This window comes from Podarcis bocagei, assembly GCF_964188305.1.
Source record: "Podarcis bocagei genome assembly, chromosome: 4".
Classification (NCBI taxonomy): domain Eukaryota; kingdom Metazoa; phylum Chordata; class Lepidosauria; order Squamata; family Lacertidae; genus Podarcis; species Podarcis bocagei.
The window spans coordinates 38,807,759-38,833,992 of record NC_138128.1 but is presented as its reverse complement, the minus strand read 5'-3'; the positions used below and the strand labels follow the sequence as shown (position 1 = coordinate 38,833,992).

Here is a 26,234-nt window from a genome sequence, read left to right as displayed (position 1 = left end):
AAATTCGGTAGCATGAATTGCACTATTTATTAAAGTATTAAGATGTTTATTAAGTGTGTCCCAGCTAATTCACACTTCAAAAAAAAATCTAGTAAAACAGTAAAAACATCAATATTTGTACTTATTTTCATTTATTTTATTTTAAACCTTTATAACCCACTCTTCAAAACAAAACGCCTTTCCCATGGTGGGCTACAAAAACAAAAGCAATAACAGATTCAAACATTAAAAGCAGCAGATAAAAATAGCGGCATTTTTTAAAAGAAGAAGAAGAAGAAGAAGAAGAAACCATCTTCAGGGAATAAAATTTCACATTTTAAAAGGTCTGGGAAAATAAAAAAGAACTTTGCCTGGTGCTGAAATGACATCAGAGCAGGCGCCAGGTGAGCAATAAAAATAACTTAATCAGCAGCACCAAAGGAGAAGCAGTCTAAAGATCAAATAAAATCAGAAAAACAAAACAATAAAAGAACAGCAGCCGCAGATCACCCATTAAATTCTTGGGGAATAAAAAGGGCTTAACCAGTTGTCTAAAGTGATAAAAATGCTAGAGCCACCTGAGTTCTTCCCCAGGGAGATAGTCCATAACCTAGTCTTTGCCAACCCGGTGCCCAGTCCAGATATTACAAAACATGTGTTATAGTGCAAAACATCTGGAGAGACGAAGTTGGTGATGGTTGGCCTAACCGGTTTATCCCCCAAATATCGTCTTCAGGTTTGAGGGGCCCATTTTGTTTCCCCAGATGTTATTGGGGGATTCCCCCATTGAAGCCTGTGGCAGGTAGCCCTCTCTCTTAGCTCCCTCTCCAGTTTATTTCTGCCAGCTGCAGGGGTGAGAATGAGGAGGGGGGCAGTTGCAAATGGCTGCCACTGAAACTGCCCACATGCTCCAAGCCATACTATATAACATTATTCAGGGCATTTCTAATGCTCACATGACACTCAGCAATCAGCAGACACTCAGGGATGTCAGCAGTAGTGGGCTCTTGACAGCTGCCCAAGGATGTTGTATCAGTGGCCCCAAAGGCCACAATAAATGTGATAATGTGTACCTCTGTAAATCCTTGAGTGTGCTTCTAATAGATAAGTTATGGTAGCCTGTTACTTTATGAAACTGATGATTTTGCAAGTTGCCACCCCTCATTGGGGCAGAAATACAGCTAATATGTATGTGAATCACAAAGATACAGTTCAAAGCTAGAGCATAAGTTGCTACATGGTGCAAATGGCTACACGTAACACAGATTCCCAACATGTACACTAACACAATGTAACAGAACACGGTAGGAATCAGAACTTAATCAGCAGAAATTGCCAGTGCTTATTGTGGTTTTGTATTAAATGAGGTAACGATGTATATGATTGGTGGAAATTGAAATGCTTTGTTTGAAATTTCATAAATACCACTGCCTGGACCACTGGGTGGGGTTGCAGTTTTGTGGAATGCTCTAACTGTAACCTATTGCTTTGCAATAAACAACGTTGGACTCCTAACTCCTCGTGTTTCTGAGTTTTATTGGCGTAAACTCAGGAGATAAGCCATTTTCTGGCTTACAACCTTTTGGTGCCATGACTCGGATTCGAACCGAGGTTCTTGCAGCCACAACTCAGAGTACTAACCACTATATGATCATGGCTTACAACAATGTCACCTTGGGCACCACCACAGAAAAGGCCCTCACCACAGCCACTGTTGTGGAGGGTGGAGGTGATTAAAAAATCAATTCTCCTGTCAGACTGGGAATATCCCCTCACTCACCCCGTTTAGGATATTCCACCATCCTTCAGCACAGTTTCTTTTCTTTCAGCAAAGTAAGCAGCTCGCATATATGTCAAACAAAGCTTTAATAATAAAGAAAACTGTAACACAATAACATACTATCTAAGAGGAACTAAAACAACATGGTGAGGCAAGGATGACAGTTGGTCTCTCTAAGGGACGGGCCGATTCCAGAGCACAACACAAAAGCCCCGCCCATCAGATGCCAGACATTCTACTATTCAAATTAGGCCCCAGTGTTTTTCTTACAGGGACACCCAGAGAAAGGCCCCTGAAGTTATTAGACTTCAGGCAGATTCATATGGAAGAAAGCTGTCCCTTTGTCACTCAGGTCCTGAGCCGTTCATTCAGGACCTTGAAAGCCAAAACCAATATCCTGAGTGGTGCCCAGAAAAGCCCTTGAAGCCAATAGATTTTTTTTACCTGGGTGAAAAATCAACAGTTAACAACAGCAGCAACAAAAAAAATCCTTTTGGTTCAACATGTCTATCCACATTCACTCAAGCTCCAGAATGCCTGGAAATTGCAGCTGTTGAGGCCTGTGAACAGAACCTTCCAGACGTTTAGACATGTGCTAAGATGCTTTTCCTATGCCACAGTTTATGGTTATTAAAGGGGGGTGTAATTCTCATATATATATATATGGCAAGGCTTCCCCTTTTTTGGCATTCTAACATAAAGTTTGACCATTTGCTTATTTGTTATGACATTAATACCCCATGTTTACTCCAAGGAGCTGAAGTTGGCCTTCTCATTTTGTCCTCATAACGAATCTGTGAGGTAGAAAAACCTAGTATTTGCTATAGACCCAAATGTCCTCCCAATTTCTCCTTAAAATGACAGACTATGATTCAGTCAATGTACCCTTAAGATAGGTCTATGACTGTGACCCTATAATCAGTCTTGTGTATCCTAGTTACTAATCTATCTGCCATATTCTGTACCAGCTTGAGTTTCTGAATAGTCTACTCAGGATAGGCTTGTCATATATCAGGAAAATTCCTGACACATCCTGGTTTTTGGGTGTAAAATTGCAAAATGTTGGGGGGAACCTGGATGTATGGCAATGCGATGAAAAAAGCAGCAGAAACAGCTCCAAAAGCTTAAAATAACTATTTTGAGGAGATGAGATAACTGTAACAAGGCTATCTCCAATCAATTATCATGAGGGCAAGTGGACAGGAAACACCAGCAACCTACCAACGGAATCTAGGCTCTCAAACAAGAGACTCATCCAAAGAATAATTATGCAAATGTTAACATTAAACATTATTTCAGTCTCTCTAGCCTCGGTGGAGCTGCTTGAGTGGTAACAGTTAAATGCAAAAACGGCAAAAGAATGAAGGCACTGCCATGCTAAAAGACTAATTCATTTCCTTGGGAATACTAATACTAAAGCACAGAAACGATGTGCCTTGGTATCTCATTCTAAAAACGGTCTTGGTTTATACTTTGGGTACTTTTGTGCTATGCAAATGTCTGTGCAATTAGCATTTCAAGGAAAGTTATAAAACGCTTCCAAAGGACAATCATTTGGGAATGCCACCACTGAAGAATAGCTTGTGACAGAGCTGGGTCGTTTTTGTTCAAATCATAATGAAATGCTAGCAAATATGAATGTTTTATAGTCTGAATTTAGGACTTTGATAATAACTTGGGTTTTTAGTTATACTGGCTGCCGTGGCTTTAAAAGTGAGTTTAGGAGGGGTTTCAGATGCCTATTGCTCAGGCACCAAGATTATTTGGCAGGCAATGCCTTCTGGCTTAATCTACCTCTGTAAATTGCTCAGTGATCAAATTAAACAAGGAGAAATGGAAAACCAGGACAAACTTTGGGTTCCTTCTTGGTCCTTCATGTTTGTTTTTAATTACTTTTTGCTGTTTGTTTTTGATTTCTTTTTGCTTTAACTTGCTTTTAATTTTTTTATTATTTTATTGTCTGCTTTTATGTTTTGACATTGTTGTAAACCACTGTGATATATTTTTTATGATACAGCAGTTTGTAAAAACTTAAATAAAATAAATTTTGCCTCTCTCATCCACCCTAAAGAACTCATTACTGCAAATAAAACGTAAACGTGCTCCAAATGTATATCCTCATCCTCATCTGGATGCACACAGAAAGATTGCATTTGAACTCAGAAGGTCATTTGTCTATTTGGCACAGGGCCAGATAGTGATATTTTACTTCCTGAGGTGAAGAAGTAAAGGGCTCCTGCTCCCACAGAAGTCAAGGTACATAATTACCAAGGCTGCCCAAGTTTCTTTGGCACATGAGGCACAAAATCTTAAAAGCCCTTCTTCCTGGGAGTAAAAGACAATAATAATAAATTCAATAACTTACTAACTTGTTGGTCATTCATGACACCTCAGAGCAGCTGCCTAAGGATATTGCCTCACTCTGCTTCACTGTAAGGTCAGTCTTAGATAGAGTTTTTCAGGCCACCCTTTAAATTGTAGCATGTTATTATTTATTTGGGGGGGGGTTGGCTGGGTTGAGAGAACGCATTCATGAGTATTTCTCCCTCACAGGTTAAAGAGTCTTTTGGGGAGGCAAATCTGTGCTCAAATAATGTATACCTGGTAATATATATCCCCAAACAAAATTCCCCTCACGTTAGACCCCAGGATGATGGGTGGGAAGTAAATGGCAAACCGCTTCTCTTTACCCTAAATCCCAGCTCCTGCATATTTGCTGCCAACATGCTCCCTACTTGATGTGGCAGGCTTACAAGGACAGGTTTTTTTGCATAGTACAAAATGGTAAGGTCTGCTCTTGCTGGAGAATTGCTGTACATATCAGTCTGAAATTTGAAAGGATTCATCCCCTCAGAATGGGTGACCGTGCCTACAATTGGTATTCAATGCTGTCAGAATGTAATAAACTCAAATAGATACAGGGCTTTTTTCCAGCCAAAACGCACTGGAACTCAGTTCCAGCACCCCTCAGGTAGGCACCATTGCCATTATAAGAGAACAAGGGAGGTGTTCGTAGTGAATTCCGGCACCTCTTTTTCTAGAAAAAAATGTCAATGTTGATGAACCCTCAAAGGGTTCCCTCTAAAGCACTGATCTGCCTGAATCTGGGCATGCTCAAACCACGGTGGGGCGGCTCCTTTGCTTGCAAGTTACATCCACTTATGTGATAAGGGAGAACAAGTTATAGCCAGTTTTTTAGAGTCTGCATTATACTAGATGTGGGTGAAATAGAGGTTTGAATTTAACGTATCAGATTTAGACTCAAATAAAAAAATAAATCAGAATGGACAGAGCAGACCCAAAAAAAACAGATCAGGTCGCTACACCCACCCAGTGAATGAAATACCCTCCCCTGGCATTCTACTGTAAGTGGAAGACTGATGGCATCAGGAATAAATACCACAAGGAAACATCAGATTAGCATTTCAAGCAGCAAGCTAGTGCACCTACCCAGAGATATGCACACCAGCCTGCCATTTGTCCCCTATTGTGTCTTTTGCCCCTTCATTATTTTGATAACGTTCTTTGCAAATTCCACTGGTACTGGTTTTCTGAAATAAATTCATTTATCTACAAGTACTTCCGAGCCACACCAAAAACATTTTTAAAAAGCATGTTAAATGCTACCACTTTTGTTTAGACGGAAAAGCTATAGAACCATGATTTGGATGAAGGCTGTGTACCTGTGCCCCACCAACAAACATGCCCCCCCCGGCCTGCTATTTGCCCCCAAAAGTGTTTTTACTATAAACATCAACTTCAGGAGCAAACTGCAATCAAGGTGGATCTTCAGCAGGAAACAGGTACACTCCAGATTAAGAGGCTCCGAGCCCTATGGCTGCTTTTTATTTGAAACAAAAATGACAATGGATAATAATAATTTAATAATAATATTTTTATTATTCATACCCCCTCATCTGGCTGTGTGATTAAAGGTAATGTGAAGCTTGGCCCCAAGGGAACTCATGGTAAGTTCAAGAAAATATATTCATTTCAGCACAGCTCTGGACTTTTTCCATCCTGCTGTCAAAATTGTTATTGAGATGTTCCACGGAATATCAGAAAGGGCACAGGATCAAACTCTGAAACATTCATTTGAAAAAGTCCTGATGAAGACTGGAAAAGTCAGAGTGGACAAAAGTGTTAACGTCGGAAGTGCGGTCATATCAAATGAGGCCACAATAAAGCCCCTCAGGCTGAGCAACTGGGAGATTGTTAATAATTTTTGCACAGTGGCCCGAGTAAAGTGGAGAGGACAGAATCCAAATTGAAAAGAATCAAGAAAAGAGAGGTTACAAAAAAATGAGACATCAGATGCAGGCAGTTCACTTCAAGAACTCAGTGGTGCGATGAAGGGGGGAGAATGATATGTGATAATAGCTGGAGTGGGAGGAGAAGTCATGTTTGAGGATTGAATAGAACCTGAATTTTGCAATGATGAAAGTGGATAACTAAATGCAAATCCAGAGGTGAATTACATTACACCCAAGATGTGCAGCACTGGGTGTCCACCCCAGATACCTAACTATTCTGCCCGCCTATCTGCCCTTCCCTTGACTACAGCCCCATTCACACCATACATTTAAAGCACCACGTTGACGGTAATGGCTTCTCCCAAAGAATCCTGGAAACTGTAGTTCATTGAGCATGCTTAGAGTTGTTGGGACGCTCTCAGAACTCTCATTCCTAACACCCTTCACAAACTACATTTCCCAGGATTCACTGGGGGAAGCCAGGACTGTTCCAAGTGGCATAAGAGTGCTTTAAATATATGGTGTGGGTGGAACACAGCCACCGGTGCAGGCACAGCCAGAGGTCTCCGGAAGAGAATGGTAGGCCAAACTGTATAAAATAAACCATGTTATTGGTACAAAGATTTGCCCCCCCCTGCAAAAAAAAAAAAGGATCAGTCTCTAGAGTTCTGTGGACCTCAGCAATCCCATGTTTGCCTTTTGCCAGGCCTGCAAATGCCGCACCCCAAACTCCTACCTGTGGCAAAACCCCAGAGCCATTCGGACAGCTGCCTCTACTGTTGACACTGTAACAGTGACAAATGCATTGTTCCGACAAGATCACTTTAAATAATTCACAGGGAGCTGGGGATTAAGACAGTGTTTTTCCCTGTCTCTGCTGAGATTTAAAACACTTCCAGCTGGGAGATTTAAAAGACTATAATGGACTGTTTCTTCTCCTGGCTCCCCTCCCCTTCACTATCCCAAAAGCGAACTCAACAATAACACACACACAGAAAATGTCAGAAGGGGAGAAGGAGAAGGTGGGGGGGAGCGAGGGGGGAGAAAGCTTGGCTGGTAACCATGGCAATATCAGGCACACTATTCAGCTGTCATTATTCCAAAGGTTCATACATGTCATTATCTAGGACGTCAAATAAAAGCTGCCTATCAGTCCTGTCCTTCAAAGATTGAATAAAAACAAGCTATGGGACGGACTAGACTAGAGGGTGTCTCCCTAACAGTGGGTATCCAAACAACATCTTGGCACCCAAATAAAAGAAAGGAAGAGAGAAATGCCTCTTAGCATGTATACTTGTTCATTCTGGTCTGGATTCCTTATTTGGTCATATATGGTGTTTATGACAGATTATCAACATTAACTCTTACAAAAGGCAACTAGGATCCAAAACTATTTAGGTGACAAATGTATTGGGAATTTTGCAGGACAGAACTTGTCTGCCTAAGCAAGAGATTTGTGTAACTCAAAGCCTTGATTCTCCATCGTGTATCTATCTGAGGTAAGATACAATTTGACTCATTTCAGACCCAAAAGGTACAATTCATATAACATTTTCCCCCAATGAGGTTAGGTGTGAAAACTGTGCAAGAGTCTGATTTGCTCCTCATGCATGCACTGGGAAATGGCTGTGCCTTAGAGCTTTAAACCATGTGTACATCCTGTACAACAGGTAACCGTTTCTTTTCCCTACGTGTACAGGGTCTATGTAGGAAAAATACCACACATCAGTCTTGATTACCCAAATGCAATCCTTACACATTGTGATCTGGGTCAACTCTCCCTTGGTGTGTATATCTATACTGAGCTGAGCTTGAGCCTGTCACTAAAAATACCCATCAAACTCTCACCATAAACAGCAGACCCCTAAAGGTCTCTGGTGATTTGCAATTGACCCTGCACGAGACATGCATTAGATTTCATTCTCCTCCCTTTCAGCTCTTATTCAGCCATGTGGGCTGGGGGGGCGGAGAGTAGTTGGGCATGGAAGTCGTGGATTCATTGCTCAGCGATGGGCTCCTTGGGGAAGGGATTGGGCTAGCTGCTTGCTATCTTCTCAGTATCAGTTCCCCATCTTGTAAAATGGGGATAAGCCTATCCCTACGGGTGGTTGCTAAAGCATGCAAGATGCGGATTCACTGTGCACATTAAAATGCTATCTAAAGATCCAATATTAACCTGCGTTTGCTTCACAGGGTTAGCACGAAGAGCATGGCCAAAGAGCCACAGATGGCAGGTGAAAAATACAGGCATATGAAACAGCAAGTGGGGATTATAAACATGTGCACCACTGAACAAGTCAAGAACGCTACAGACCAGTTATGTAGAAAACTCCTATGCCAATCATCTCTCTCAAATGCAAGGATATAATCCTCCATTAGCACACCAAGCCCATCCTGCTGCCACTAATTTACACCAGATGAGAATCTAGCCCCTTGGAGCTAGTTTCTCCTTTAGCAGATGGCTACACTGATCTGGCTGGCTTTTTATTATTCTTTTAAGAGAATAATTATTTCCCAAGGCTAGGTGATGCTGCTGTGTTTCACTTAAAGACACAGATGTTAATTTCTATTATAGTCTCTGCAGGCTGCATTAGGTTTGCTTGAATCAGAATAGCCATCAGAACGGTCCCTATAATCCTTCAGTACAGCAAAACCAGTAATATATTACAACATAAAGCAGGCACACATCAGCCACAGTGCAGCTGCAAATGTGTTACACAAAATTCATCTTCATGTCCCGCCTGGGAATTAAGCACTGCAGACTGTCCAGCTTTCACAGCCACCAATGTTGCATGAAGCAGTTAGGAATGGGCTCTTAACATGCCCCTCTGGCCACTTTAGGTAAAGTGTACAAGCATGCAAAGCGGGCAGAATTTTAATGTACATCCATGTGTCACAAATTCACCTCTGGGCTGATTCCCCTTCTCTACCTTGGACCCTTGTGAGTTGAGCATGGATTCCATGTTCTTTGAGGCCAGATGGTGATTGGGTGAAAGGAAATAGGTGCAATGTGTTCATTGGATTTTCATGCTGACATCACCAACTGATGTCTCCACATTAAGCCACTGCAGATTTGAAATATTGACGTTTAGCAAATGTGGTTTTTGGAACAACAGCTGCCATGATCAATCTGGTTGGGAAGGGACCATAGGTAAGTGGCAGAGGAATTGTTTTCTGTGCTGAAGACCCCAGATTCAATCCTTGATGGGAAGGACCTTCACTTCATAACCTGAAGAGCAGGATAATGCTGAGCTACGTCAGGGCTGACCAAGACATTTTGCTGCCTAACACAGAAGAGCAAGTGGTGCCTATCCTCAACTCAAGGTGCATAGTACCCAAGGCTGGCCAAGTTATTTTGGCATCTGAAAGAGAAAGCCCCACAATTGCCTCTCCTTGGGAATAGACAATACAATATTAATAAATTAACCATTTGCTTCCCTTTCAGAGCACACAAAATTAGCAACCACTTCATTCTGCCTGATGATAGGGCTGGTCCTAGGCTAGATGGGCAAATATTCTGACTTTGAATAAGGCAGAGTCTGGAGTTCTGTAATAGGTTATGAGCTACATAGTAAAACATAAATGGGTTCTTTGGCCTTGCTGATTCTACTGTAATATACAGCTACTGACTCACACTTGTGTGTACGAAAGGGTTAACCTGAGCCCTGAACTCAAGTTACCAGAGTGAGTGTGGCTTGGCTGGCCCACAGCAGCCTCTGTTCCCCAACCACCTCTCTTTTTCACTTCATGATTCCAGGAACAAGCAATGAAGGAGCCATGTAGCTAATGGCTCCCAGCTGCAAGAAAAAGCAACTGAACCGAATCTCTCCAAAAGGGAGATTTTAAAGCCTGCATCTTTGCTAACTGAAGATTGCACAATCCTTTTTGTAAGAAAACCAAGTTCTTTTCCTTTTTAAGTCATTTGGAACCTTTTTTACCTTCATTTACTGCCAATGAATGGAGACTTGTTTACTGTAACTTCTGGAAACTGAGTATAATATCCACTTATTTACAAAGCTAAATGCCTGTGATTTATTCTAGCCTAAGGATTTCCATGGGGAACATTTGTTTAAAGGTGGATGTGGGCAGAAGTAAATCTAACCAAGTTTTAATGTGCTTAGGGCAATTGTGCTTAACTCTGTTATGAGAGAGTAAGAATCTTTCTCCCCCAAAGCTTTCTCTCCCACAGATTATCCAGGTCCTCTCAGTGGTTTTCAGTGTCATTAATCATGGTAACCTACTGGGGTATGAATAGGAGCCATCATGCTCTAGCGAGTCCCCTCTTACCTGACAGGTAAGTTCCAGAAGGGATGCTGTAAGGAAGAATAGAGTTTAGTTCTGCACCATGCCTTTTATGCCATTGGGCTAGGACAGGCATGGTCAAACCTGGCCCTCCAGCTGTTTTGGGACTACAACACCCATCATCCCTAGCTAGCAGAACCAGTGGTCAGAGATGATGGGAATTGTAGTCCCAAAACAGCCGGAGGGCCAAGTTTGGCCATGCCTGGGCTAGGCGGTGGGGTGGGGTGCAGAGCTCCAGTTAGTCTCCCATGCTATTTAATTTCTACATCAAACTGCTGTCAGAGGTCATGGTGAGCTTTGTAGCAAAGGGCTATCAATATGTTGATGACATGAAGCTCTATTTCTCTTATTTGTTTGCTCTAGGAGAGGCAGTGGAAATGGCTGCCTAGAGTCAGTAATTGGCTGGATAAGGCCTCATAAACTGAAGATTAATTCAGACAAGATGGAGGTACTATTTGTAGACATTTCCATTGGCCAAGCAGATGGTGAACAACCTGTTCTGGATGGATATGCAGCTTGGAGGTGCTATTAGACCTGGATCTCACTCTGAATGTCCAGCTGGCATCAGAGGCATGAAGTGCCTTTAATCAGCTTAGGTTGGTATGCCAACAGAAGCCACATGAAAACAGAGGCAGCCTCGCCACAGTGTTCCATGCCCTAACAACACTTAGGTTCGATTTATGCAATGCAATATATGCAGGGCTGCCTTTGAAAACTTTTCAGAAACGTTTTGGAACACAGCAGCCACCTTGTTAACTGGGACGGGTCTGAACATATCTTGCCTAAGTTAAAAGATCTTCACTGATTTCCATGCTGGGCCATATTCAGTGAACCTGTTGCACTAGCAGACACGAGTGCAGATTCCCTCTAGCACAATGGGAATCCCCCACCTCTCCTCCCCCTGTGCACATATAGCTCATCCCCAAATCTGCTCTGGGGAGTTGGACAGCTTGGGGAGGGGAAGGTTCTACCAGGAAATACAATTTAATGTGTTGGCTTTGACACAAAGTCCTAAACAGCTTGGGACCAAAATTTCTGAAAGGCTGACTCCTCCTCTTTCTAAGATCAGCTACAGATGCTCTAATTGAGATGTCCTTACATTCAGAAGCAACAAGGCCTTCTCTGTGTTGGCACCTATGCCAGCACCTTTATCACAGACACTCTTATGGTGCTGACCTGGCCATCCTTCAGGTGCTTATATCCTTCAGGTACCTCGTAGCAATGTTGTTATTCTCATGAGGCTGTGTTGACTGGCAGGTACTTCTGTAGTAAAAGCAGTTATTTCAAATGTTGTTGCTTTTTCATTCGGTTTTTCATTTCTTATTGTACTGATTTTCATGTTGCTTTTAATAACTGCTACCCTTCTTAGAGGCAAAAAAGATGGCATATAAATATATTTCATAACCATGATGTGGAAAAATAGTGTGGAAACACCAATTGTATAAGAAATAAACAATAATAAATCCAGAGGCAAAAAGGTGGAAAGAATGGGAACTTTTGAGACAGCAGAAAAACCTTGAGAAGTTAAAGGAATGGTTAGAAAAGAGTACTAACTTCCAGTCAGTGACTGCATTCTGCGGTTGTGCTACCTTGTGTTCAGTTTTAGAAGAAAGAGCCGCAGAGCCCCAGATTTGTGCACTCTCTCCATCTCCTCCTGCAACCTCCACTTCCATTTTAGTTTAACCACAGTTTAGCCCATCTTCTGAAACCTAAACTGTGGTCAGTCCTAATCTGGGTTTCTTGAAACTAGTACTTGATGCAGCAGACTCTTGTTCATGAAAGCTTATAACAAAACTGTTATATCTTAAAGTGCTATGGAACTCTCAACAACATTTTTGTATGCGCCTTCCAGCGATAAAATAATTAACTTTCCTGATTTTTGAAGCAATGTGTTTTTCCCGGAGCACTCCTCTGCTTCTGCACACACATCCAGCTTGCCGGATATTAAATTATTAATGGATATTATTCATTTTCCTGCTTTTATAAGTTTCATGTTCAGACACTCAATTTATATGCATTTGCTTTTTCTCTGCTCTTACCTTACTTCTCTGCTCTAATATTTGCCACCTTTTTCCTTCCCCCCCCCCATAGAATATATTTACTATACATTTGGGGGGGCATTTACTGTTTTCTATTCCTTTGGGCACTTCTTAAGATATACTAACCAATTTTTGTATGATGTTTCCTAAGATCAATGACTTTTCATCTGTGTTTGAATGCCATGTTGAATCAAGATGGCTGACTAAACCTTTGAAAAGTGCACTGGGTTTGTGGTTTCTTAGAATTCTCCAGCAATGCTGGCTTCAAGGCAGCTAAGAATGCCGTATTTTATTTTTAAAACTTAATTTGGTTTTTTTCCTTGGTGAAAGGCACATGCCCAAATCAGGGATAGTATTCAGATATGACAGGAAACTACACATAACTGAAGACCTCCTTGCTTGGTGTGGAACTCTGACAATGGTAGGAAGAAGAGATGGCTCACAAAAGCAGAAGTGTTACGCATGTCTCAACATATTAAGCTGCTTTTCTTCATTCCACAATCAATCTGGTGGACTAGCCACAAAACCCAGTATTTCCCCCTTCTTTCAACAACCCTCTCCACCCCTCTCCCTGAACCTAGCTAACAATAGTGTAAGAGATGAGTTATTTTTCCGTTTCTGTTTCCCTTTTGATGGCTGCACATAATCTGGTTACAGTCCTTACCTAGGGAGATATATCCTTGCTATTATTGACCAATTAGATTCCACCTGAAGTCCAGACCCTTTTATGATCATTAACGTCATGTAAGGAATAGCTGGACTTCTTTCCCTGGATAATTAAGGGCCGTTTCAAATGCAATTACCCCCTCAGGATGCTTGGCCCCACCTTAACTATTTCCGTCCACAGCAACATGACTAAATGATGGAAGAATCTGTCTTATTAACAACAATAAACAATATTTACAATAACTGATCCCTAGGGGTAGCTTTTTAAGCCCATGAACATAACACCCCCTCCTACCTGCACAATAATTTAGGTGAACTACCTGGATTAAGGGACGTGGGTGGTGTGGTGCTGTGGTCTAAACCACAGAGCCTAGGGCTTGCCGATCAGAAGGTTGGCGGTTCAAATCCCCGCGACGGGGTGAGCTCCCCAGTGTGGTGTAGTGGTTAAGAGCGATAGACTCGTAATCTGGGGAACCGGGTTCATGCCTCCGCTCCTCCACATGCAACTGCTGGGTGACCTTGGGCTAGTCACACTTCTCTGAAGTCTCTCAGCCCCACTCACCTCACAGAGTGGTTGTTGTGGGGGAGGAAGGGAAAGGAGAATGTTAGCCGCTTTGAGACTCCTTCGGGTAGTGATAAAGCAGGATATCAAATCCAAACTCTTCTTCTTCTTCTTCTCCCGTTGCTCGGTCCCTGCTCCTGCCAACCTAGCAGTTCGAAAGCACATCAAAGCGCAAGTAGATAAATAGGTACCGCTGCAGCGGGAAGGCAAATGGCGTTTCTGTGTGCTGCTCTGGTTCACCAGAAGCAGCTTAGTCATGCTGGCCATATGACCCAGAAAAACTGTCTGCGGACAAACGCCGGCTCCCTCGGCCAGTAAAGCGAGATGAGCACCGCAACCCCAGAGTTAACAGTCAGGGGTCCCTTTACCTTTACCTTTACTTGGATTAAAGCCAGTTTAAAGTGAGATCTCAGGGTCATTTCTGATGTGATGCTGAAGTCCACTTCAGGCATTCAGTCTATACATGCAAGAGCAAAAGTGTGTAGCAGCATAGGAGCAACATGTGCCAGCTCTGACCCCTAAGTTGGTTTAGGGGCATCATAAGATAGGCACCTTACATCTAGCAATGGCCGTGGCTGGGAAAGGTGGAAAAGAAAGAGGCAGTGGAGGCAGCTATAGCAGTGGAGGAAGAAGCTGTGAGAATATGCCTCTTGCCAGGACATGAAGCTCTCCCAACTTCCAACAACGCCGGGTGCTTATTCTAGCCCTGCTAATATCCATGCGTTCAACTGAAATGCCTGAGAAAGAGAAGCATATACATACTCAATTTCTCCCTATTCCATTTTCCCTTCTTTGAATTAGCTTTCTTTGTTGTTGTTTTTCCTCTCCTCTACCTGCCTCCCCCCCATGCCCCCTTTCCCCCTCATATCATCCATCTGCCTTCCTATCTGTTCTGCCTTCTAGCTCTGCCTTTCTTCTCTTCCACTGCAGCCTCTGACTGTGTACAGAATTGGTCTGCCTATCCATATGTTTGTTGCTCGATACCATATTTATCTATCCACCTGCTCTGTCTTTTGTCTGCATTCATTGCCATCCCGTTGACTACGCATTTTCCTGGCAATTTCTCTCTCTCTTTGAGATAGCAGCAACAAGTTCTGTTTCATGTCACAAATATTTTTTTTCCCCTCCCCAAAGCAGTAGGCAAGGAAGTGATGTTCCCTCTCCATAGTCATGGTGCATACAAGGAGACGGAACGCTCGCTTAAAGCAAATCCAGGTTTCTGCCAAACATGCAAAGAGGGAGATTGGGAATCACAGGAGAGATGCACCAAGCCGGATCCACTCTCTTCCCCTGCCACCACACAGCCTTCTCTGGCTTATTCTTTCTAATGCAGATTCTCAAACACGTTTCTGGGGCAATTAGGAGAAAAATGGCTTCAAGGGAGATGTGGGAGGCAGAGAAAGGGGAAAGCAACCCAGGCCCACAGTTTCTTCCTTCATGTCCCGCACCACCACTGTGTGTGCAAGGAAGCATACACACTGCTTTTTAGATGTTTGATGGAGACTGGTTCTCAGACATAGGTCTCTGACAGATGTATAATATGGCTCACCAAGCAGCAGAATTAGACACTTCCCCGTGCAATGCATAACTATGCAGAAGTGGTTTACTCCAAGGGCTGGAGCTACAGCATATGCCTGCAGCAAGGGCATCACTGCTGCTTACCAGGAAGGAAAGGAAGGGAGGGAGGTGACAGTCAGATTGGAGATTCACAGGCACACTGGAAAGAGTGCTGGATTGGCATTATCTACGCCAGCATGGTGTAGTGGTTAAGAGCAGCGGACTCGTAATCTGGTGAACCGGGTTCGCTTCTCCGCTCCTCCACATGCAGCTGCTGGGTGACCTTGGGCTAGTTACACTTCTCTGAAGTCTCTCAGCCTCACTCACCTCACAGAGTGTTTGTTGTGGGGGAGGAAGGGAAAAGGATATTGTTAGCTGCTTTGAGACTCCTTAAGTGGAGTGAAAGGAGGGATATCAAGTCCAAACTCCTCCTCCTCCTCCTCTTCTTCTTCTTCTTCTTCTTCTTCTTCTTCTTCTTCTTCTTCTCCTCCTCCACCCAAGAATGATTCCAAAGGCCCCTTTTAGAGGAACCGCACCCAAAGTGGCCCAAAAGGATGAAATATTGCAGGAAAGTGAGATATTGCTTCAGCAACTATCAGCCACATCCTTTGATGTGCAATAAAATTATGTACAGAAAAGAAAACATCTGCAAAGGTCAATTAATAGGAACAATTCATTTCCCTCTTGTTAAGCGTCCTTTTTATCTTCGTTGCTTTGGCACGACTCTCTGTCTCTCAATCTTTCCATTGCTGACAAAACAATTGTCTCCAGCACAGCCTTCTCTCCCCCCCCCCCCCGCAGCTAGCCCTCTATCACCTGTTTAAACCTACCTATTAAGGCAGCGACCATCTTTCTCACTGATCTTTTTCTCATGCACCTGTCCCTGTCTTTGTTGATCACTTTCACTGTCAGGGGAATGCGAGTCGGGTTATTTTATGCTCCCATTCTTCAAATGCACCTATTGTATAAAGAAGATGTTTTAAGTGCCTGAAGGTGGTTTGTTCCTCATTACTTCATAGAAGTGACATTAATAGCCAGAGAAGAGCACTGCTGAGTGCAATTATGAATGGTGTTCAGGTACGAAAGCTGCTTTGAGCCTGCTAATGTTTCCTAATTATAATCCTTTAGGTAGAGTGCAAGAGAGACAAGGAGGGAAGAGAGAGGGCTAAACATTGACTTATATACATGCTCTGTTCACCTAGAGGGTGGCAGCAGCCAGGGAGGTAGGGGCAAGTCTTGGTCAATTCCTTCTGAAAGGCAACAGGCCCCTGCGAAGCTGAAACTGACATATTGAGCCGATTGACACTGTGCAGCTAATACTGATGTATCGCGCCAAAGGCACATGGCAAACCACAGAAGAGCATGAATCCTCTCCACATGGACAGCTACCATGATAAAGCAAGCAATCAGTCAAGGCAAACTGCCCAGAACCAAAGGCCTAGGAAAAACAAGAACATTTGGTTTACAGACTGTCTGCCGTGTTGACAATACCAGAGGGTCTAAGGGGTGGATGCAGACAGGGGGCTTAATATCGCAAATGAGCCATTGGCAAGAGGGTTTTGTTTGTGTTTTTAAACATTTGTCAGCTTTTCCATGGAAAGGGGAAATCCAGATTAAATTGGGGTGAGAGAGAAAGAATGAAGACTGACATTTTTGATGTCCTGATGTCATGTGGACACTGTGAAAGGGTTGCATGCGTGAGCAGCACCAACCCCAAAATAAACACCCATCTGGAAGCCCACTTAGAGGAATCCTCGAGATGCTGCAGCATCTCACCCCACACCACTGCAGCATACCATCTAGACTTGCCAGACCAACGGCGGGACTCATACTATGGGATAAAACCAGGGAACCACATACGCTGCTTGGAGCTGTTTGGGGGCGGGGATGGTGGGCTAAAAATGGCTTGGACAACAAAAAACTTTTCCTCCGCACACAACCTGCTGCAGCATCTCACCTCACACCACTGCAGCATGCTTTTGATATATGCAGTTGCATGTAACACCAAGTATACACCTTCAAAACAGTCCTACATTTGCGCACAAACTCTCCAACAGACGCGCAGCTCCAACAGACACGCAGCTGGCTCACTGTGTTCAATGGTGCTTACTCCCAAGTATGCATAGAACTGTGGCCAGGACTAGGAAGCTGCTGTTCCCCAAACTCACTTCCCACTCCAGACTTCCTCCCCTTTCCATCTTCTTTGTAAACACACCATATTCAGTCCCACTGACAGGCCTTCTTGGTATCCTGCATTTCCCATCAAAAGCATGGGCTCCCTATTCCAGATCTTCCCCTAGTCAGCTGCCTCCCAAATACTTGGCTCTGAAACCCTCCCTGCCACCTACGAAGGCCCCTACTCCTTTCAATTTATTTCATTTCATTTTACTTATTGTTTGAGAGGGCTGCCTGTTTGGAGGTGTAGTTGCATGGTTATTTTCTTGTCTGGTTTTTTGGGGGGAGGGGAGTGTAAGTGGTTTGTCTGTTCTTTTTGGCATGGCCAGATTTTCGTTGGCGAAATGAAGAAGAAGAAGAAGAGTTTGGATTTGATATTCCGCTTTATCTCTACCCGAAGGAGTCTCAAAGCGGCTAACATTCTCTTTTCCCTTCCTCCCCCACAAAAAACACTCTGTGAGGTGAGTGGGGCTGAGAGACTTCAGAGAAGTGTGACCGGCCCAAGGTCACCCAGCAGCTGCATGTGGAGGAGCGGGGAAGCAAACCCAGTTCACCAAATTACGAGTCCACCGCTCTTAACCACCACACCACGCTGTCTCTCACAATGAGTATTGTGTGGTGCCCATGACACCCAAATGGTCCTCCAAGAGGTGGGGACCCTGCCCTAGTACACACTCTGCTCCTCTCTCCAGCCTGAAAGCAGCATCTCCCTCCTCCTGCACACAGCAATACGTGTGAAGGAATTCCCCCCAGCACCCCCAGCACCCAGGCTGCATTGCAAGCTACAAAGGAGCATGCAGAGTGTTCCCTGCTGAGCTGTTATTTCCCTGCGTGGTTATATACATAGGCAGGGGTGACTCACTGCTGTATAACAGGATCTGGAGCATAAAGGCAAAAGGTGGAATTGGCAAAAAGTTCAAACCAGCTCCCAGGCAGCTGTTTGCACCGCCCCACCGCTTCCCAAATGCACACAGTGTGTCACCACCAGAAACTGGGATCCATCGGGGCTGCTGATATCTGAGTGTGAGTAGGAAAAACAGTCCCATTGTGGGATGTGGCCGGGGGTGGGGGGGTGGGAAGAGAATGGAAAGCTTAACATAACTGACTTCCCACATCAGTGAAATATCATTGTGTTGGGTTGACTGAAAGCACAACGCAGGCAGTGCCCAATCTGCCTCCACTGCGCAGAGAGGTGGGCTTGAAAATAGGGGGCTGCACACCTGCCACACACAGCCACTCTCAAGGAAATAGGACCATATGACAGTCAAGTCTGGCAAGGCAGTGAGTGTCTCACATATTGCCACATCATGCAGCCCTACGCAGCCAGAGGGCCTGCCAAGGGAGCTGCTGATTATTATCTGGGAATCCAAAGAGCAAGTGGGATTTCTTTTCATTCCAAATTCTTTTTTCAACAAAGAAAAAAATAGCATCCTGATGACTGAGGCATGAGTCAAGTTCCCATCATATATGTCACTTTGAATGTTTAAATATTATTGACAGCCCACAGCTTCTTCTGAAATATTTTTTTAAAAGAATTGTGAACCAGCCCCAAATCATAAGCTTATATACTCTCTCTCTCTCTCTCTCTCTCTCTCTCTCTCTCTCTTTCGCTCTCTCTCTCTCTGTGTGTGTGTGTATTTACTGGAAGAAGAAAAAACATTCCACCCATTATAGCAGTCCACCTGTTGAAAAAAAAGATACCTAATATTGTTTGCATAAAATGAAACTTGTTGATTTTGCCATTGTTTGGGTCAACATAAAAAAGAGAAATTAAGTCTTTTTTAATCAAGGGTTTTTATACAACACATTCAAGCCGACATATACATGAAATTATTACCTACGTGAATAAAAAAAGGTAACAACCCCCACCAGACCTTCTAACAACCAGCGGACACACAGGAACATGTCAAATATCCACTTACCCCTGAAGGTGGGTTTGCTGTCCATCCAAGTTCAGCTGTGGCTGTCCGAGTATCCATTAGGGTTTCTGAAGTCCACAAAAAAGAAAAAAGAGAAGAATTACTAAGCAAATCAGAAGTTGGAATAAAATTGCAAACACACTACAAAGATGTATCTGGAGATATACAGTGGTGCCCCGCAAGACGAATGCCTCGCAAGACGAAAAAACCGCTAGACGAAGAGAATCACAGAACGGATTCTTTTCGTCTTGCGAGGCACCACTGTATGTTCATTCTAAACCAATAGAAAATGATCACTGCTGAAAGTAGACACAAGTTTAGGCGCTTACTGCAATTTAGGAGTTTGGCTACATAATAGCAGAGAGTTTCTAAGCACTTTAAAGAATGCTCTTATGGTATGTGATTTCACAGATTAGAGTCCACTTCATCAGGCACATCTAATGAAGTGGACCCTACTCCATAAAAATATCTGGCATAATCAATTTATTGGCCTTTATGATGCTACAAGACTCTTGTTTTGCTACAACTAATAGCTACCTCTGAGGAAGTCAATGCAAAATGTGCACATTCATTTAGTTCAGAGATTTCTCTATTTTCAGGGTCCAGTATGCTCTCCAGACACTAGCTAAGGATTATTAGGTTTTAAAATAAAGTTGGCATCTCCCACCAGCAAGGACTTTACAGATACAGGGAAGTATCCAATGCACTTGTTCTGTTAGCACAAGGATTTCCATGTTCACAATGGAACTCCCCCTCCTCTCCCTGTGCATGCCCCCCACGCCCCTCCCCTAATCTGCGCCAAAGGGTTGAGGGGAAACTCAGAACAGATTTAGAGGGAGAGGAAGCTAAACATCTCTGCACTGATGAAACAAGTACAGTCATACCTCGGGTTACAGATGCTTCGGGTTGCGCGATTTCGAGTTGCGCACTGCACTGAACCTGGAAGTACCAGAATGGGTTACTTCCAGGTTTCGGCACTTGCACATGTCCAGAAGCGCTGAATAACGACCCGCGCGTGTGCAGATGCGGCACTGCAGGTTGCGAAAGGGCTTCCCCCATGGATCACGTTCGCAACCCGAGCATCCACTGTACACTGAATGAGGCCATCAGATGAGAGAGAAGCTAAAATATTCCTCAAAGGGTCAGATTGGCAGCAATCTTTTGCTTTTCTAGAATGCACACAAGACTGCAGTATAATGTGGGGTGATTTTGTATTTATTTATTTTTTTAAAGCTTACTGCTTCTTTTATTTTTAAGTTAAACTGTGCACGATGTGAGATCCAGACTAAATGAGTTGCTCCTAGTTCCTACAGAATGGGCTTAAGCTAAAGGATGGTAGATGTGGCTGAGAATTAGGAGAAATTTATGTACTGTAAGAGCAACTTAACAATGGAATCAATCACCAAGAAGGTGATGGGCTCTCACTGGAGGTTTTCAAGAAAAGGATGGACAGCCACCTGTTGAGGATGCTCTAGCTATGGACTTCCTGCATGGACCAAGTGGTTGGATCAGACGGAACAACAAGACCCCCTCTAACACTGTGATTCTATGAAATCAATAGGGTTTAGATCATGCCATAGCGAACTTGCCCCATTGCTTCCAGTGGCAACTGAGTCCAACTAACTGAGTTTCAACCCAATTGCTCTTTTGCCACACCTTGATTTAAAGGGAGTAGAGTAAAGTTGATTGAGGGACTGAACCTAACCAGAAGACAAATGAATTTTGACCATCGACACCCATTTTATATATGCTTAAATGCAACTGAAAATCTGGATGGCCTGGAAATTGTTGCCAGTCACTGTGGGCTTCACCTCTATGGGACTGAGTTCATGCTGCATTTTCTCTACATCACTTCAAACACAAAAGGCTGAATTGCAAGGAGGACCTGACCCTAAGGTTGGGTCTTTTAGCCAACACCGCCAAATAAAGTATAGCCTTGGTGCAGAGAGCTGAAGTACATAGGTGTAAGATGCTAAGTAAACCCCTTCCCCGTAGAAAATAAAAATAAAATCAATGGATCAGCTTAAATTCTAACACTTCAGTTTAACAGGGCTGTTGATTGGTCAATTAGGCACCAAAATAATTGCCAGGCTTCAGTATCCAGAGCCCTTTTGAAAGTGTGGTCCAAGTAAAGGACTCAGATTCCCTATTATCTTAAGCCCGTATCTCCATTATCACATCTCTAACATTTGAATGTTACATAATTTTTTAAAAAGTGGAATGTAACTAGCATAATGAATTCAAAATGCCAGACTAGAGGCTATAAATATGCCAGTTACAGCAGCTCTATTCCCAAATTGCTTTGTTTTGCCCGGCAGTGAAGAGGATGGATGTAGTCAGTTATTGGCATTTCCATGAATAGCTGGTGGCTGACTGACCAAATCTGTAATATATTTTTCCCCCTATTGTCTATATTGGCATCTGCTAGATATATTGATTTGTTGGTTATATGCGTTGCCCATGCTGGCAAAAAATCAGAAGCACCAATATCAAACAACACTATTAGAATGTGTTGTCAAATTTTATTTCTTTAAGGGAGGATTTTTGGTGTAGTTTTTTGTTTAACAAAAAACAAATATTGTTGATATTTTCCCAGACTCTCATTTTTAAGAGTAACAATAATAGCAACAACAAAAACATAGACAGACAGATGGGGAGAAAAATCTTCCAGGTTTTATTTATTTGTTTTCAACAGATTAAGTTGCTTGTCTACTGCAATTCCACCAAATGTTAGAAAAAGGAAATTACAATTGTCATCAGCATCTGGTCAAGCAGTTCCCTATTTGTCCTTCCTGTGCATTTCCTCACTTTACACCTCACAGCTTAGAAAGCTATAATGTTTCAGATCACCACTGTCAGGGAACTGCCATCAGAGCATCAGGTGGTGGAGGGACTCAGGCAGGATGAAAGAGACTCAACTGCTGAAGCAGGGACCAGCAGGGGGAGGAGTGGGTCTCTGAGGGAATGCGAGCAGGAGGGAGGGCTCAGGGAGGCTTCCAGCGAGAACAGTGGGGAGGTATCGGAGTCTCCCATAGGGAGACCCATACCTCGCAGGAAACTGTCACGCCGTGAGTCCAGGAGACGCGTTTCCGTTAAGGAACTTCTTTGCTGGAAACGCTTCCGCAGACAGCCACTGTCGGACTCTACTAGTGACTAGAGCAGACATGTCTGAGGAGCTCCGTCACACACGGAGGTTTGTGGGGGCGCACAAACTCTGAGGGAGCACGTTTTCACGCACAAGCAGCTAATCAAACCCTCACAGCAGTCCGACAGTCATTGTACGCTGCCTGTGCAAGAGAAGGCATCATGAGCGAACCAACCGGAACCGGAGGAGCAGGGGCTGGAGCTGGTCCAAGCTTGGAAGATAGATACCGAGCGTTGGAGGTTCAACTGGCCCTGCAGACGGCGAGGCTGGAGGAGAGAAGGGCTCAGGATGCAGACAAGAAGGGGAGAGCCACTCAATTCCCCAGAAAGGTACCAGGATTGGTGCAGAAATTTGGGGGGGACCCCAAGGACTACCATGCTTTTAGGACAGAGATGCAATATGCCCTTAATGTGCAGTTCGATGAGTTCCCTGATGAGGAATCGCGAGTTGCTTTTGTAATTGGGCATCTTGAGAAAGGGGCTAGAGACTGGGTGCGACCCCTAATGGCAACGCACAATGACATACTAAAGGACACAATGAAGTTCTTTCGTGCAATGGATATCATGTTTTCCAGCGATATTGAGGAAGGGGTGGTGCGCAGACAGCTAATGGCTTGTAAGCAGGGGAGTCGATCTGTCCGTGAATATTGGACTGAGTTTACCATGCTGATTCACAGACTGAGTTGGGATTTATCGGCGGCACCCGTTCAAATGCTATTTGAAGAAGGTCTTTCTTCGGGGGTGAAAGACGAGCTGGCACGGAGCCCCAGGGCGGAGTCTATGGATCAGCTGACCAAATCTGCGCTGACCATAGGAGCGCGGCAGGAGGCAAGAGCCTTGGAGAGGCGGGAAGGGAGAGGGGAACGTTGGAAGGAGTTCCGCATTCCAGACATTCCTGAGCCAGCTTTCCCGCCGGCAGAGCCGATGGAAATCGGAACAGCGCGCGCGCGCGCATTTTCAAAAACCAGCGAGGGAGCTAAGAAGGAGGGAAAGGGCCCCCGGAAATGCTATCTCTGCCAACAGCCAGGCCACTTTGCCAGAGTCTGCCCCCAGAGGAAGGAATGGCAAGGGATGGTGGGAGCTGTTGAGGGGGGAGAAGAAGGGGGAGCGGAGCAGGTAAAAGCCAACGCCTGGTTGCCACAATTGGGGCACTGCAGCCAGGCCAAAGAGCAGTGAAAGTGCCCGTGCCAGAAGCTCCTCGACCTGCTCTAGTGATTGAAGTGTCGCTAGAGCTGCAGAATGGGCACCCCCTAAAAATAAAGGCGCTATTGGACTCAGGCAGCTCCTGCAATTTTATGAGCAAGGAGTTTGCTGCTGAACACCAGATACAGACCATCCCTTTAAGCAACCCCCTGCAGGTGACCACGATTGATGGCAGGGAGTTGTTGGGGGGAGGAGTCCGCTTGCAGACTGTCCCAATGATAATGAGGGTGGCAAGGCACACAGAACTGATAGCGTTTAATGTGGCCACCCTGGGAGGCGCTCCCATTATTTTGGGAATGAGCTGGCTAGCTCTACATGATCCGCTGGTTGGCTGGCATCAAAGAGTGGTGTCCTTTGGTTCAGCACATTGCCTAGAACACTGCAAAGGGGAGAAGGGTTCAGTAGGGGCCCAAGCCACCCTAGCAGGGACTGAAGTAATGGGGAAGGTGAAGGTACCACCACAGTATGCAGATCTCAGCGACGTGTTCAGCGAGAAGGAAGCTGACCAACTACCACCTCATAGACCCTTTGATTGTCAGATCAATTTACTCCCTGGAGCACAGCTTCCCGTGGGCAAGTTGTATGCCATGTCAGACAGGGAAATGCAGGAGTTGCGAGGGTTCATTGACAAGAACCTGAAGAGAGGCTTCATCAGAGAGTCCAAAGCAGCAGGGGGGAGCCCAGTGTTCTTTGTGGACAAAAAAAATGCAGACAAGCCGAGACTTGTATGTGATTTTAGGCGGCTGAATGCAGTGACTGAACCGGTGGCGTTCCCTATGCCCAGAATTGATGATATTTTGACCATGGTGAGGAAGGGAAAGATTTTCACAAAGCTGGATCTAAGGGGGGCGTACAACCTGATACGCATAAGGAAAGGGGATGAATGGAAAACCACCATGTTTACCCCTTTGGGGGCGTTTGAATACCTCGTTATGCCATTTGGATTACAAGCAGGCTCCGCGTGTTTTCAATCTTTTATGAACCACGTGCTGGGCCCTTTGCTCTACAAGAATTGCGTTGCCTTTCTAGATGATGTGTTGGTGTATTCTGAGAATGAGGAGCAACATGTGAGAGACGTCAGAGAAGTGTTGAGCAGACTGCAAGCCAACAGGCTGTGGGTCAAACTGGAGAAGTGTCGGTTCCATACCAAGGAGGTGGAATTCCTGGGGTACCGCCTGTCAGACAAGGGATTGGCCATGGATCCCGGCAAGGTACAGGCAGTGCTGGAATGGAAAACACCCAAAACCAAGAAGGATGTGCAGAGGTTCCTAGGGTTTGGAAACTTTTATCGTAAGTTCATCCGCAACTTCGCCCATCTGACGGCGCCCATCACTGACTGTCTCAGCAGTAAGAAGAAGTTTGTATGGACGGCGGAGGCGGGGCGAGCGTTTGAGGAACTGAAAAGGGCCTTCGCCTCTGAAGAACAACTTCTGCATGTGGATTTACGAAAGAAGCTAAGGGTTGAAACAGACGCATCTGACAGAGCCATAGGGGCGGTGCTTCTTCTGCAGCCGGGGAAGGAGGAGTCGGAGTGGCGTCCGTGTGCCTTCTTCTCGCGGAAGCTGAACAAATCCGAGAGGAACTACACGGTGTACGACCGAGAACTGCTTGCTATTCATGAGGCGTTCCGGAGATGGAGGCATCTGCTAGTTGGTGCACAACATAAAGTGCAAGTGTGCACGGACCATAAAAATCTAGAGTACTGGAGAACGGCGCGAGTGCTCAACCAAAGGCAGTTGAGATGGGCCCAAGAGTTCTCCAAATTTAACTTTGAGATTTGTTATGTGCCAGGCCCAGAGAATGTTAGGGCGGACGCTCTCTCACGCAAGCCTGAATATTTGGAGGGGGAGGGAGCACCCGAAGAAACCCATATCATTCCAGAGGACCGCTGGGTGTGTGGGGCGACTTTGGTGGGGCAAAGGGAATTGGTAGAGGGTACGGTGCAGGATGCATACGCCCAGGGGAAACTCAGGGATCTCAGAGGGGAGGAAGACAAACCCGGTGGTTTTGAGGAGAGAAATGGGGCATTGTATTATAAGGGAGCGTTATATATACCTGAAGGGGAATTGAGGGAGAAAGTACTCAAGCAGCTGCACGATAGCCCCACAGCAGGGCACTTTGGGCAACACAAAACCATGTGGCTGGTTACCAGGGAATTTTGGTGGCCCAAGGTCAGGGAAGATGTGCGGGAGTATGTGAGAGGGTGTGAACAATGCCAAAGAGCCAAGGGGGAGAGGCAGGCGCCGGCTGGTTTATTAGAACCACTGCCCACACCTGAGAGACCGTGGGAAGCAGTGGCAATAGATTTCATGACTGATCTGCCAAGGTCTAGAGGGAAAACAGCCATCATGGTTGTAGTAGACCTGTTAACTAAAATGGCCCACTTCATAGCCTGCTCACATGCGGTTACAGCAGAAGAAACCGCCAAATTGTTTGTAGAGAATGTGTTTAGGTTGCATGGCGCCCCCTTGAGGGTGGTTTCAGACCGAGGGAAACAATTTACTTCCAGGTTCTGGAGGAAGCTCATGAGCTTACTGCATGTAGAGGTTAATTTCTCGACGGCCCGTCATCCTGAAACCAACGGGCAGGCGGAAAGAGCAAATGGGGTTCTCCAACAATATTTGAGGTGTTATGTTAATGACAGAGAGAATGATT

At 44.7% G+C, this 26,234-nt stretch overlaps 1 protein-coding gene across 15 annotated transcripts in view; it reads right to left on the bottom strand.

The window, feature by feature from the left end:
• EPHB1 (EPH receptor B1) overlaps nt 1–26,234 on the bottom strand; it is a 366,648-nt gene that overhangs the window by 207,038 nt on the left and 133,376 nt on the right. For all 15 annotated transcript variants that reach the window (XM_081192559.1, XM_081192560.1, XM_081192561.1 and 12 more), the window contains one exon: nt 19,236–19,300. In XM_081192559.1, the coding sequence (XP_081048685.1) occupies nt 19,236–19,292 (57 nt within the window). In that variant the 5' untranslated portion in view covers nt 19,293–19,300. The remainder of the gene's footprint in view (nt 1–19,235; nt 19,301–26,234) is intronic.